The sequence below is a fragment of the Malus sylvestris genome, chromosome 7 (genome assembly GCF_916048215.2).
Source record: "Malus sylvestris chromosome 7, drMalSylv7.2, whole genome shotgun sequence".
Taxonomy (NCBI): Eukaryota; Viridiplantae; Streptophyta; class Magnoliopsida; order Rosales; family Rosaceae; genus Malus; species Malus sylvestris.
Window position 1 is genome coordinate 27,635,791 of NC_062266.1, and position 12,404 is coordinate 27,648,194.

Here is a 12,404-nt window from a genome sequence, read left to right on the forward strand (position 1 = left end):
TCGTACACATTTCTCAGATCTTTGAGCTAACAGAAAGGAACTGATGAAAATTATGAAGGTTAGACAGGAGGCTCTGGAAATGAACACTGAAAATGTATATTATTGAATTTCTTAATCAGACGAGAACACTTTACAAAATCCAAAACTTCGTGTGGGGTAAAAGAACCAAAGAAAAAGAAGAAAATATGTGCTTTCACTACTGATAAATTACAGTATTCTTCTGACCACAAAGAAAATAAGCATCTCCATTTACAAGATATCGCTTCATGTATATGTGCAAGAGAATCATCGAATCTGAGTTCGTCCTAGTGACCAAAGACCTGTATCCTTCACTGATGTCTGAAATAACAAACGAAATGAAAAGTATCAGAAAAGAAGTCGTAACAGATTTGGGAGGGAAGATTGGATCATGATATTCATGCTTACATGTGTCTTCACAGATGGGAAGACGTTCCAGAATCTTAGAGTCTCATCCCCAGCGCCCGTGACTATTGTCTGCAGTAAAAGGAATTTTTATTTGAGTTAGAACAGAAATTTAGGCTTAAACAAACAAGAACTTGTGCGTGTACGGGCTGGCAAAAATGGTGCAATACCTGACCATCTGGTGACATTGCAAGGTACAGAACTCGCATGCTATGGCCGGTTAAAGTGGCAACCTATACAAGAGGACATTCCAGAAGGAATTAGATAGAAAGCTTGCAACCAGGAAAGGTTTTTTCTGCATTTTCTTATGCTTCAAGTCGATATGAAGATTTACAAAGTTTAAAATCACTAGAAAAGGCTAACCTTTCCCATGGATGGATACTTCCAAACCATAATTTGATTCTGGGAGTACCCATGAGTGCTGACTATCTCATTCACATTCTTACTCCATGCAAGATTGCAGACCTGTAAGTTTAAGTCGACTTGAGTGAGTTGAGGGTATTCTCTTTTATGCTTGTAGGAATAACAGAACTGAAATGTACCTGGCTTCCTGTGTCGATACTGTTCAATTGGTGGCCGTTTGTAGTGTTCCAGAACCGAATACATCTGTCAGCAGTTCCTCCTCCAGATGCGAGAAGGCCACTCTGGTGAGGTGACCAAGATATGGCCTTGACAGCAGCTGTGTGCTCTGTCAGCCTCAAAGCCGGTTGCTGAGAATGCTGGTTCCAGACCAAGAGCTGGTCACCAACAAGCCACTAAGTTAGCCATTGACTAAAACAGAAGATAGAAAGAGAACAACATGAACAGGAAAAATAAATAAACAACTTAGTAATGGCTACCTGATTATCATTGCCACCGGATGCAAGTTCCCTGTCATCATTGGACCATTTCAGCCCACATACCTGAAGAATTGAAATTTGAAGAAAAGTTAATTTTGTTTGCAGTTTTCCAAGAACCTCATTTAATCACAAAGTCTTTTTAAGTCTTCATACCTCAGACTTGTGGCCAACAAGCTTGCTGATGTAATTATCTGGGACTCGAAGATCGTGTTGAAGTATGTTCCGGTCTCGGCTTCCTGAAGCTAATATGCGCGAGTTCCATGCCAAAACTCCAGTCCTTGTTTGATGCCCGCCCATCGTTCGAACCCTCTTGCACTGCGTCCCATCCCAAACCTAGAACAAAACATCACAATTAATGGCCATCTGTCTATCAAGTGTACAAAATCAGAGGACAATCGATTCAAACAAATAGCTACCTGAACTCGACCAAGACTTGTGCCAATTGACAAGTATGACCCCTCCCGTGTCCATTGGACAGAGCACACGCCGTCATTAGGCCCCAAGTCGCACAGTTTTGTCACCTGAGGAAAAACAATGCATCACAAACTACTACAAACTGAAGAACAGTGGCAGAGACAGCTTTTGAATTAGACTTTGAAACCACGGAATCAAAAAGTTGGAAATCCATGTTTAAACTCACCTTGCTGTTTGTTGCACTCCAAAGATAAACACTGGTCCCCAGTCCAACTGCAAGGACATTTTGGGAAGACCAGTCCACAAGGTTCAAGTAAAAGTCATCTTGTAGTGATGGAGCATCCAGAACCTGCAACCCATCAAAGCCTTTTAAGATCAACCATTTTAATTTTCCCCTATAATTCCCTTCTTAAGAGGGATTCTGCTCCACTGTTCATGAAGCGGGATTATCAACAATATACAACTTATCAAAAAATAAAATTATGACATATATTGAGTAATCCTGCAAACTAGCATAGGAAATGCAGCTTTTCAAATCAACCATTCTCGTAATCTAATCCATCAGATCAACTTGCTACTGCATTACAATTAAGCTAATTAAGCTAAATTGAGCTGAATTAAGCTATATTTAGCTAAATTAAACTATTTTAATCACTTTTTTCTTAGCAAGGTTCTGTCTTTCATATTCCTAAGCTGCCAAAATTTTCAAAATTAACATTAAAAATTAAAGATCTAAAGAGGGAAGAACAGGTTACAGGGGATAATTAATTACCTTATGGGGTGTCTTGGGGACCTTGCGAGGAGGCTTGGGAGGCGTTGTCTCGCTGGAAAACCCACTGTCATTTCTCAGAAGGGAAGGCGAATACGGCGAGTTGGGTCCAGAGTTCTCCGTCTTGAACCGCAGCATGTTCTTGCTGGGACTCATTGGGGACGCCGCACCACCGCTGCCACCACCTGCAGGAGAAAAAGACCCGAAATCAGACCCGAAAAGCTCCGATTTCAACAATCTGGCATACGCCTCGTTGCCGCCTTCTTTCACCGGCGAGGCCTTCTCGTTGAGCCCGAATGTGTGAAGCCGCGAAGAGGATCTGCAGGGGATGAATCTGTCGCTGCAAGTCGAGGACTTGGACGGCGAGGACAGGTTCGAAATCGCCCGACAAGAACCGGGGGACGCTGAGAGGCTCGAAACCCCCCGAAAGGAAACCGGTACGGAATCAAGGCGGAGCAGTGTCTCGGACATCCCGGTGGGGAGGTTAAGCCCGTATTTCCTCGTTTGAGGTGACTCCATTGCCGGGTTTTCTCGGATGCGGTTCTTGGTTGCTTGGAGGAGGAGGTGCTGGGTTGCTGGGTCTGAAGAATGTGACGATATCATACAGGTATAATTAATGGGGTTTTTGAAGGGAGAAAGAGGAGGCCAAAGGACCAGCAATGGAAGGAAAGTCCGGCCTCTCTCTCTCTAGAGTTTCTCTCTCTTGGTTCAGTGTGGAGGAAGACTTGTAACGGTCGAATAACAGTGGGGTTTATAGGAGCGGTGCTGGGCTTTTTTCTTTTAATTTAATTTTTTAATTTCTGTAAATAAAAATGTAAGATGTGCAATGTGCATGTATAGAATGCTACAACGGTCATTTTTTTCGCATTGATCGAGCTCGTCTAAAGCTGGCAGTTTGGTGTAGTTACCAAAAGTAGGCCGTTGCTTTGAAGTTAATTGTTTATTGTTTGGCCTTTGAATCTTAATGTGATTCAATGCACTGAATTTTTTTGTCGTTGGATGATATCTTTATTTATTAAATTCATAACTGTACATCCAATACGTGTCGTATACTAAAATATAGTAGAGTTTTTAGCAATAAAGAGCTACCGCGTGCCTTTTACCATATATTCTTTCTATTTTTTATGGAGGGATCAAGTAATTATGGACCAGTAGTGATACTAACCCACGTATTATGATATGACTAACAACGAATTTATATCGCAGGCAATAGTTTATTAAATACAACGTGTTATAATATTAAATATTGATGTATTTGTAACGCAATATTATTGTGTCATTCCTTACCAAAAAAGTTCGTTTAGGGTTGGGTTTGGTTTGAATGAGTACAATTGTCGCTCGAGTACCGCCTATTAGGGCAACTCTTACAGCAAGAGAGACAAGCGCGGAGTTTTAAAAGTGAGAGAGATAAGCTGAGTTTAGTGCCATTCAATGGACATACAGTAAGAAGGGTGACCAAAACAAAACAACTACAATGTATAATACCGAAACTGGTATCTCCGGACAGAGTCTTCACCCTACTCAAAATACTCTTCCTTGCTGAAAGTTTGTGTCGGGAAATGGGAGGCGGCAGCGTAAGCGGAAGCCCCGCGCCATGCATCCAATATCGGATCCAATGCTTTGGCTATCCTTATGGGAGAACCACAAGGCCGAGTCAGCCGGATTCCAGCGTCCAAGCGCCCGCTCATGCCAGGAAAAAGACTACTCCCACCAGTCATAAATATTAAACTGGTTAGCCTCTCCTCCAGCTCTTGGAACTCAGTTGGCAGCCACCTCAGTGACACCCCAGCCATCTCAGCTAAGCCTGCCTGGTCGATCCCAATCCAGTTGGGACGAACTGATATCTCTGGGCATCTGAACCTTTCAATGCTGAAAACAATTTGAAAATCTTCCTGGGTGAGAGGACGAAACGTGGTGCTTCAGCAGATTGAGGGTTTGCAGTATCTGATTTGGGAACAAATGTTGGGTCTACTTCCTGTCAAAGAAATGATCCAAAATAAATAATCAGGATCGAACAACAATGGTAATTTACAGCCAATACATAAGTGAACCAGAATAAACAGACCTTGAGCCTAGAAGATAGACGTGCTAGCTCTGCTTCATCAACATCTGGTCCCTCATCATCATCATCGTTATCTTTGCTCATGAGTTTGTACGTTGCCAATCTTCATCTTTGGCACCGAAAATATCCTCACCCTTGCCACGATAAAAAGCTTCTGTTGTCAAAAGGCGCATCCTTTCCCTTTCTGCAGCATTTAATCTCTCCCCACGGCCAACATTTCCAGAAAAATTATTCCCATTTGTATGAGCCCCGCCATTTGTCTTAAGTCGTTTTTTCTGTTCAACCTTCTCAGAAAGATCTTTATATTTAGCATGCAACTGCTCTAAATAAAGTTCTGGGTTTTCTCTACAATAAAGAGAGAAGGAGAATAAGAAACTAATTGATGAGGAGAAGGTACACATTCCAAAATTTCTAAAATAATCAAGAGGAATCTAGCATGATAAACAGTGAACCACACAAAATCTTAATTTTTAAAAACATGAATTAACCCTTCTCTCCTTAAAAGTGTGACCACAATAAATCGATTTTCATTTTCAGGTTGAGAAAATTAGAAAAAATCATGTGTCAGCACATACAATCGTTTTTTCTCATCTTGTTGATTTCTCTTTTCCAGATCTAATTCTTCTTCATGACGTTTCTGTTTAGCTTGCTGCCGGCCTTCAGATGTGGTTTTTAGGAACAGCTGCCTCTTTTTCTCCTTCAGCTGTAAAGAGAACAATACCAAAGGACTACATTAATGACGAAGAGGAAACCTAAAAGTAAGATGAAATAAGGAGAAAGCTCTAAAGCTCTCTGGTTGACGCTGTCTTCAAATGTTGGGTTTACCGAGAGGACTTCAGGTTTTTTTAGTCATAAAAATAAGTTTCAGAGCAATGAATTGTGCATAGATTATGCATGCATCTTAAAAGTTCAATAGACAACGACTTCAAAATGGTGGGGAATGTGAAATAGAGTTGGCAAATACCTGCTCAGGTGTGAGCATGTTGTCAGGTACATTTAAAAGAGGAAACCTTTCGCTTCCTGCAGGATCTGTCTTCTCCTCAAGCTCAGCTTGTTCACCCTTTGATTCACCTTTCGTTGTCAGTAAAGATTGTCTTACCTTCACAAGTGCAGATTCTACTTCCTTCTTGGAGACATAGCTCGTGGCTGACAAGAAAGATGGTATATCAGGCTCTTCCACCTGTTCAAGCTGTTTTAGGAGAAACTCCAACCCATGTGATTCATTCTCTAGTTCATTTATCCTAGAAGATCTCTTCGCCTCAGCCATTTCTCGCAATCTTTGACCTTGTTTCTCTTTAATGGCTGCCTTTCTTGCAATCTCTTCTTCATAAGGGGGCTCCTCAGTAGGTGGTGGAATACATGGCAGCTGCCACATCCTTGTTTCATCTTCAGCTTCCTTAGCCTCCTTCTGTGAAAACAAAAAAATATATCAACTGTTAACTCACGAGATTGGGACAGGTGAGCAGATTGGAAAAGGCAATCATCAATACCTGATATAACTGAGATTCTGACACATAATCTGGAGCAATGTAACAGTGCTCCACCTTCAGGTCTTCGACCTTCTCCCAAGTAAACCTAGCCCTGTTGCATTAGATACACATATCAGAGATATTACTCAATCGGTCCCCATTCAAGTGAACTGGAAACCAACCAAATTATACTCACATGTGATGGGGATACTTAAGTGAGAGAAGTTGCTTGCTTGAGGCCAATAAAATTAGATAGTTTTGCATAATCCCAACCTAGATGTCCCACAATGAATCATGATAACATACTGAGTAACCAAATATGAATGCTCATTTAAAGAGTTACTAATGAAGGTATTCATGGCAAACAAGAATCACATCAGAAAATTCTAAACTACAGCATATTTATCATTATATTCACAATCAGAGATGTAATGCACGCTAATACACACCTACTTTGGCATGCACACCTCAGTCCTGGATATTTTTTCATTGCTATATAAGTCATTACTTAAGCAATTACCAAGACCAAGAAAGCATACCGGAATAACATAAGTAGTGGTAAAGCCAGGACAGATAGCAAGACCATCTTTATCACAAACCCCATGCCGCTGGATTATACTTGTAGCTGAATGCAGCATCAACACCATATGCTGTAAGTATGGAAATGAAGAAAAACTAATAACTGAACAAAAATAGACATAATAGAGCGAGCAAAAACTACACAGGACCAAGGGCTTAATGTGGAAGCATGTCTGAACAGATGTAAAATTTCAAGTTACTGTTGATACCTATAGATGGAACTCCATATGTCTCAAACAGAAGTTCAGCCATTTTACTGCGAGAATGAAAGGGGTTGCATACGCATTCAGTAATCAGGATCGGATGATCAATCTGTTCTGCCCGCAAATGAACACAAACTTAAGGAAAAGGTCTTGTGAATATATAAACTGATCCGAAACCTTGCATAAAAAAAATTAAAAAAGCATTAAATTTAAATATGCTTGTAACGATCTAGAAAAACAAGAACACACTATTGCACACCATTCATGCAAACTGATATTCGCAATCTATCATTAAAAAGAACTGGCTTCAAGATAGACAAAATCATGGTAGAAAAGAAATCTGCTTTTAACAAAAAGAACCTTCATAATCAAAATCTAGAGCTTCAGCAGGTATAGTAAAACGAAGAAACGAATGGTCCATTTTGAATCATACCTGTGATCCATTTGCACCCAACCGATCAAAGGCGAAGTCAAGAATCTACAGACGAAAAAGACTAAGTATGGCTAGGCTACAATTCTAAGATTACTGCAAGCAAGCCCGTAAATATTGCTGCATTCTATATTTTGGACATGGTATATACTAAAATCATGTAAACTTTTCATTTCGAGGCGGTAGGCAAGCTAAATACGAATTGAGTGCGGCTACCAATATAGAATACAATCAACAGTAAACTGAACTTACATATTCCATAATTTCAAACTGGAAAACAACATTGTTGTCAAAAGCGGAGCGAGGTCCCGACCGCGTGCAATCAAAGTATTTCAACAAGGCAGGATCATGGTCCCCAACAACGGTCACAGTTTCCCCTGAATACAGTTTTTTTAATTTTTTGATATTTTTTTGAAGTTACTACCTTCGATAATAATACAAAATTATACACGAAAAAGCTTCCTGAATCTTGCAAATTAAGCTCCCAAAAATACATAACAGTGAGAAAATCAACCGTACCAGTGGCTTTGTGGCGAGGTCTCTGAACAATGTTGCGGAAAATAACACGAGGCTCGGTCTCTCCTGCCCACCTGAAAATTGCTCCCAAAATGAAAACGAAGAAGTGAACAAAAACAGCCACAAATTTACGCACACAGAAGTTGAAATTAGGGTTCTTGCGAGGCTATACCCGATGCGGAAATAGGAGGCGCCATTGTCGATGACGATGGGAGTGGAGGAGGGGAAGCGTCTGTAATCGGACTGCCGTTGAATTTTGGGGATAAACGGCATTTCGAATGGAGGAAGCCGAGGCCGTGCCTGCGTTTTGTGCCCTAGCTTTCTCTGCTTCTTCTGTTGCAGTTCGAGTGTTCAACCATGGTAAAGAAGAAGCAGACATGCACGGTACCAGAATTGAACCGGGTCGGGTTTCAAGCTCACTGAAGTTTCGCTCGAACAGGTTTTGCCGCCAAAATATTGAAGCCCACTCGGAAGTTCCTCACGCTTTTCTACTCTGCTGGGCCCCCAAAAGACTGGGCTAAATTGGGCTCAGACAAAGCCCATAGTATTGTTATGTGTCCCTCTGGCGAATTTAGTTGCATGGAATTTTACTCGAGCATCATAACGCTATATGCCATTTTTAGGAATTTTAGTGATTTGTTTCTCTTTAATACGAAATGTTGTAACAAATTTACATTCACGTTGTACAAGTGATGTTGGAGAACATGAACCAAGAATCGAACAGAATACCTAAAGTGCATGAAATTATGAATAAACATACGTTGTGAATCACTTTAATTACAAACTCTTCGCGTAAAAATAAAATAAAATAAATGATAATGGTAATAGTAATAAATATGAAAATTTTGAAATTCCACCATCAAATCTTACATCAACTTTCACAGTATCATTGTCGATGGGGCCTAACTTATTGTTTAACGAAACTCAAAACCAAAGAGTTAAATCTCTTAAATGCCACTTGAACGTGGTTGGTGTTATTTTTTATCTCATTTTACCACTCCGCCGAAAAATATCCCTGTCTGAATCGTAGTCCAACTTGTTAATTTCTCCATCACCTGCCTAGAGTTGAGCCCTGAAATTTGATGACTAGTGATTTGAGAATCATGAAAATTGGTTTATAATTTTGGAAAATGCAAAATTAACATTGGATATCACTCTCTTAGTGTAGATAATATCATTTGTTAATAAAAACACAATTAAAATCGTCTAACATTTACTTGTTGAAACTATAATAACAGTCCAACAGACATAGAGTTCACATGTGAAGGGGAAGGACAAATAATAAAAGTAGTGATAAAGGCATTGAAACTAAGGCGTGGTGATGAAACATTGCAGGTGAGGATATCGTCCTTTAGGGATTGAATTATTGTACCTTTGGCAATGGCACTGGGACAGCCAAATCTCACTCAGTAAAGAACATTTGGAGTACAAATGGTCTGTCTAATTGTCCTACTAGGGAATCATTGAGGTTTGGGATCGATATATGTGCATTGTTATCTGTTAGACATAGATATCTCGCATTGGATACCACTCTTGTATACCACTCTTCAGGGGGTACTTACCGATCTTCTTCAATTAAGTAATCCATTTTTGGTTAACTGAAAGCACTTTTGACTGTCTTCAAATTAATTAAACATACCATTGAAATTCTTAATCTTTGAAGCCCCAAATGCTACATCCAGCTTGTACTTTGGAAGTGTGAAATTAGGGCTTACTCTTTTAACCAGTTTGCTTTTGCCACGCGCAAAATCCCAAAGAACATGATCACTTTCGTACCATACCATGGCAAGTTGTTGTACGTAGCAGCCGAGAGAGAGAGAGAGAGAGAGAGAGAGAGAGAGAGAGAGAGAGAGCTAATTGAATAAGATGACTCAGAGTGACAGGCCAATAAGACATTTTCTTAGATATGTTATGAGATAACATGGCGTCATAGCATCGCATCTGATGGAACAAAATGGCCAGAGAAATAGGGGAATATAAAAGATATTTCCAAACCCTAGTTTTTTTTTTTTTTTTTTCGCAGAGATGAAACCCTTCCCTATGTGGCTATATAGCTATGCCATGAGGTTGCATTGCATGGCATCACGAACAATTACAAGCCAATTTATACGTACTTTTACTTTTACCCATCCATCATTGCTCTGGTTGAAACTGTTGGATTTGATTACTAAAAAGTAAATCTAAATATAAACTAAATATATAAATATGAGAGAGAGATATAAAAAGAGCAGTTCAAGAACTGTGTAAAAGAAAGGACCTACCAAAACGGGAAATCTGAACCTTACGAGCAAGAGCCCCGCATGGCACAGTTCGTGTCTTCCACCACAACACAGTTCATATATATCTACATACGTATACTCAGTCAGAGTCAGATTGCTCCTAAACCTAGAAAGAAAAGCCAATTAACCTTTTGTCCTGTGACCATCCATCTGTCGACTCTCGATGCATGGGATCACTGATTTGATATAATATCTTTGTCACCACAGCACCTAAAAATTCTCCATTTGCAAACACACAAACAAGTCAAGACTTGTAACTTATATCCTAATTAGTTGATCTAAAGTTCTAAACACATGGTATTACTACAACAATTAATAGTTTTTTTTTTTAATATACTTTCAATTCGGTTGGGACAAGTATTTTTCCCTCAATGCCTCTTAATTAGTAGAGAGCAAGAGCTTAGGATTTTTCGGGTTTAGGGTTGAAAAAGTAGAGAGCAAGAGTGTAAGACACAGAGAGCCGTTAAAGATTTCTAGCCAAAATCATTTGAGATTCACATTTAACCATATAGTTAGAAATTTCTTAATCATCAAACTGCACTGAGCAATGTTACATGTATATACTTTTGCTGGTTCGTGCAAAATTTGTAAGTCTAATAATTGGTTGATGCTTTCTAAAAGCGAATTTGAAATTCATTATTGCAAATTCATTTTGAGACTTAACCCACTCTCTCATCCTCTTGGTGTAGATATTATTGTTTATTGAAAAAAAATTGACTGGTTGATAGTCTTTGTATGGTGCTCTCAAAGGGTCTCCTGAATCTGGAAGTGGAGGGAGACTCGAAAATTCTTATCGATGCTTTGAATGGTGTTTCTCCAACTCCCTGGCATCTTCTCACCCTTGATTTTCAACGTCCAGAAGTTGGCGTGCAGATTTCATAATATATAATTATATGTCTAATAGGAAGCAAACTTAATTTGTTGTTGATGTTTAGCGTCTATGGGTCATTCGTCTTCAATCCCTTCTATTTGGTTGAATTCCCTTCCTGCTGATCAAGGCGAGACCAGCGTGGCTTTGGGATTTCGTTCATTTTTGTTGCCTTAGAGGCTTCACTCTGTAATCTTTATTTTTCGTTTAAAAAATACACCCACTAAATTTAGTGGTTAGTTTTTTTTTTGGTAACATTAAATTTAGATTATTTAATGATATATAGTAGTTTTCATTTATTAATAATATCTTATTTATTTAAACCTAAGGCTTTCATTTATTTATAACATACAAAAATTAAGATCTATCACCCATGGTGACAAACACTTAACAATTTTTTTTCTCTCCACCTATATTATAACACGTGATGTGCCAATTTATGTTCCAAGTACACTAAAAGTCTCTTGTGTATTGGGTCTTTTGATGAATTATTAAGTGAACAAAATTAATAACTCTAGCATGATATTTTTTTGGTCGAAATATAGATGACTCCGGATGATTAGGTAGACGAAAGAAAAAGTTGCTACTTAAAAGTACACATATATATACGTATATATCTAATACATCTGAGCTGAGCTAACGTACAGACATATACACCAAAGCTAAAAACAAAACAAAAGGTGGGAAAGAAAAATGAGATAGCGTGTTGAGAAAAAATGAAGAAAAAAGGGCAGCTGAAATGAGGCTATACGATGTGCAGAGCGAGGACATTGTAGTTTCCAAATGGGGTAAGCTAAGCCTATATATACAAGTGCAAATTGTAATGCAACGTAGCTGCCTGCAGTTGTCTTGTGTCAAAACACAGTCCAAGTCCTCAGCGAGATTTCAGGGCTTCGTTTTGACAAATCATTTCGAAAACCAGTTTAGGCCGTGCGCCCCAAGAGGGAGCAGAATACTAGGTTAGGGTTTTGTGGAAAAAATTATTGTGCTCCATTGTATGTATGACATTTACCGGACCACCGGCGCAACTAAGGTTTAACTAGATATGCGGTCAAAGATTTAATGACAAACATCTAAGTATTTTTGTTTATATTAACTACTGATGCATACTAAAAAACTCTAGGATTTATGATGTTTGTTGGCTTCTCTAACGAAATTAAAATATCAGGGCATGGTAAATAAATTTTGTGTGATTCAAAAATCCTTAATTGCATCAACTTTTAAGTTAATAAAGTATTTCAATCAAGTTTTTGACATGGTAAACATAAAATATCGGAAAAGTTTCTTCTGAACACTTGACCTGGAAAAAGGTCTTAAATCGTGCCTCTAAGAAGACGATACATCGTAATTAACACTTTACCAAGTAGTTAAGCATAAACTATGCATTCTAAGATGGTGCTCATTAACAAAAGAACAAAACAAAAAGGAAAAAGAAAATTGGTGGACTTGTTTGGAGGTAGTGCTTACGAAAATATATAGCAGGCTTTAATTTCGTTTTAAATGAAGACAAGGTTGTAGAGCACGAGAACAGCACGTAGTCCCCACTGGCCACT

The 12,404-nt window shown here is 39.0% G+C and overlaps 1 protein-coding gene and 1 pseudogene across 1 annotated transcript; both read right to left on the reverse strand.

Annotated features, from left to right (window-relative positions):
• Positions 1-80: 80 nt before the first annotated feature.
• LOC126628921 (protein FIZZY-RELATED 3-like) lies at positions 81-3,193 on the reverse strand. The gene is made up of 10 exons (XM_050298794.1): positions 2,449-3,193; positions 1,903-2,025; positions 1,679-1,783; positions 1,416-1,595; positions 1,263-1,325; positions 966-1,160; positions 787-888; positions 594-656; positions 427-495; positions 81-339 (listed from the first exon to the last, which is right to left on the reverse strand). Exons 1-10 carry the CDS (start codon positions 3,046-3,048, stop codon positions 286-288), a joined length of 1,554 nt encoding a protein of 517 aa, XP_050154751.1. The 5' UTR covers positions 3,049-3,193; the 3' UTR covers positions 81-285.
• Positions 3,194-3,699: 506 nt separating this feature from the next.
• Positions 3,700-8,096, reverse strand: LOC126630758 (actin-related protein 5-like; annotated as a pseudogene).
• Between the last annotated feature and the right edge of the window lie 4,308 nt (positions 8,097-12,404).

What these genes read in the sequence shown, in the direction of transcription:
- LOC126628921 (XM_050298794.1), bottom strand. Translation starts at nt 3,048, where the DNA reads ATGATATCGTCACATTCTTCAGACCCAGCAACCCAGCACCTCCTCCTC. An exon ending in TCCCCAAGACACCCCATAAG is followed by an intron (nt 2,026 to 2,448) that starts GTAATTAATTAT and finishes GATGGGTTGCAG; the next exon opens with GTTCTGGATGCTCCATCACT. An exon ending in GTATCGACACAGGAAGCCAG is followed by an intron (nt 889 to 965) that starts GTACATTTCAGT and finishes TTAAACTTACAG; the next exon opens with GTCTGCAATCTTGCATGGAG.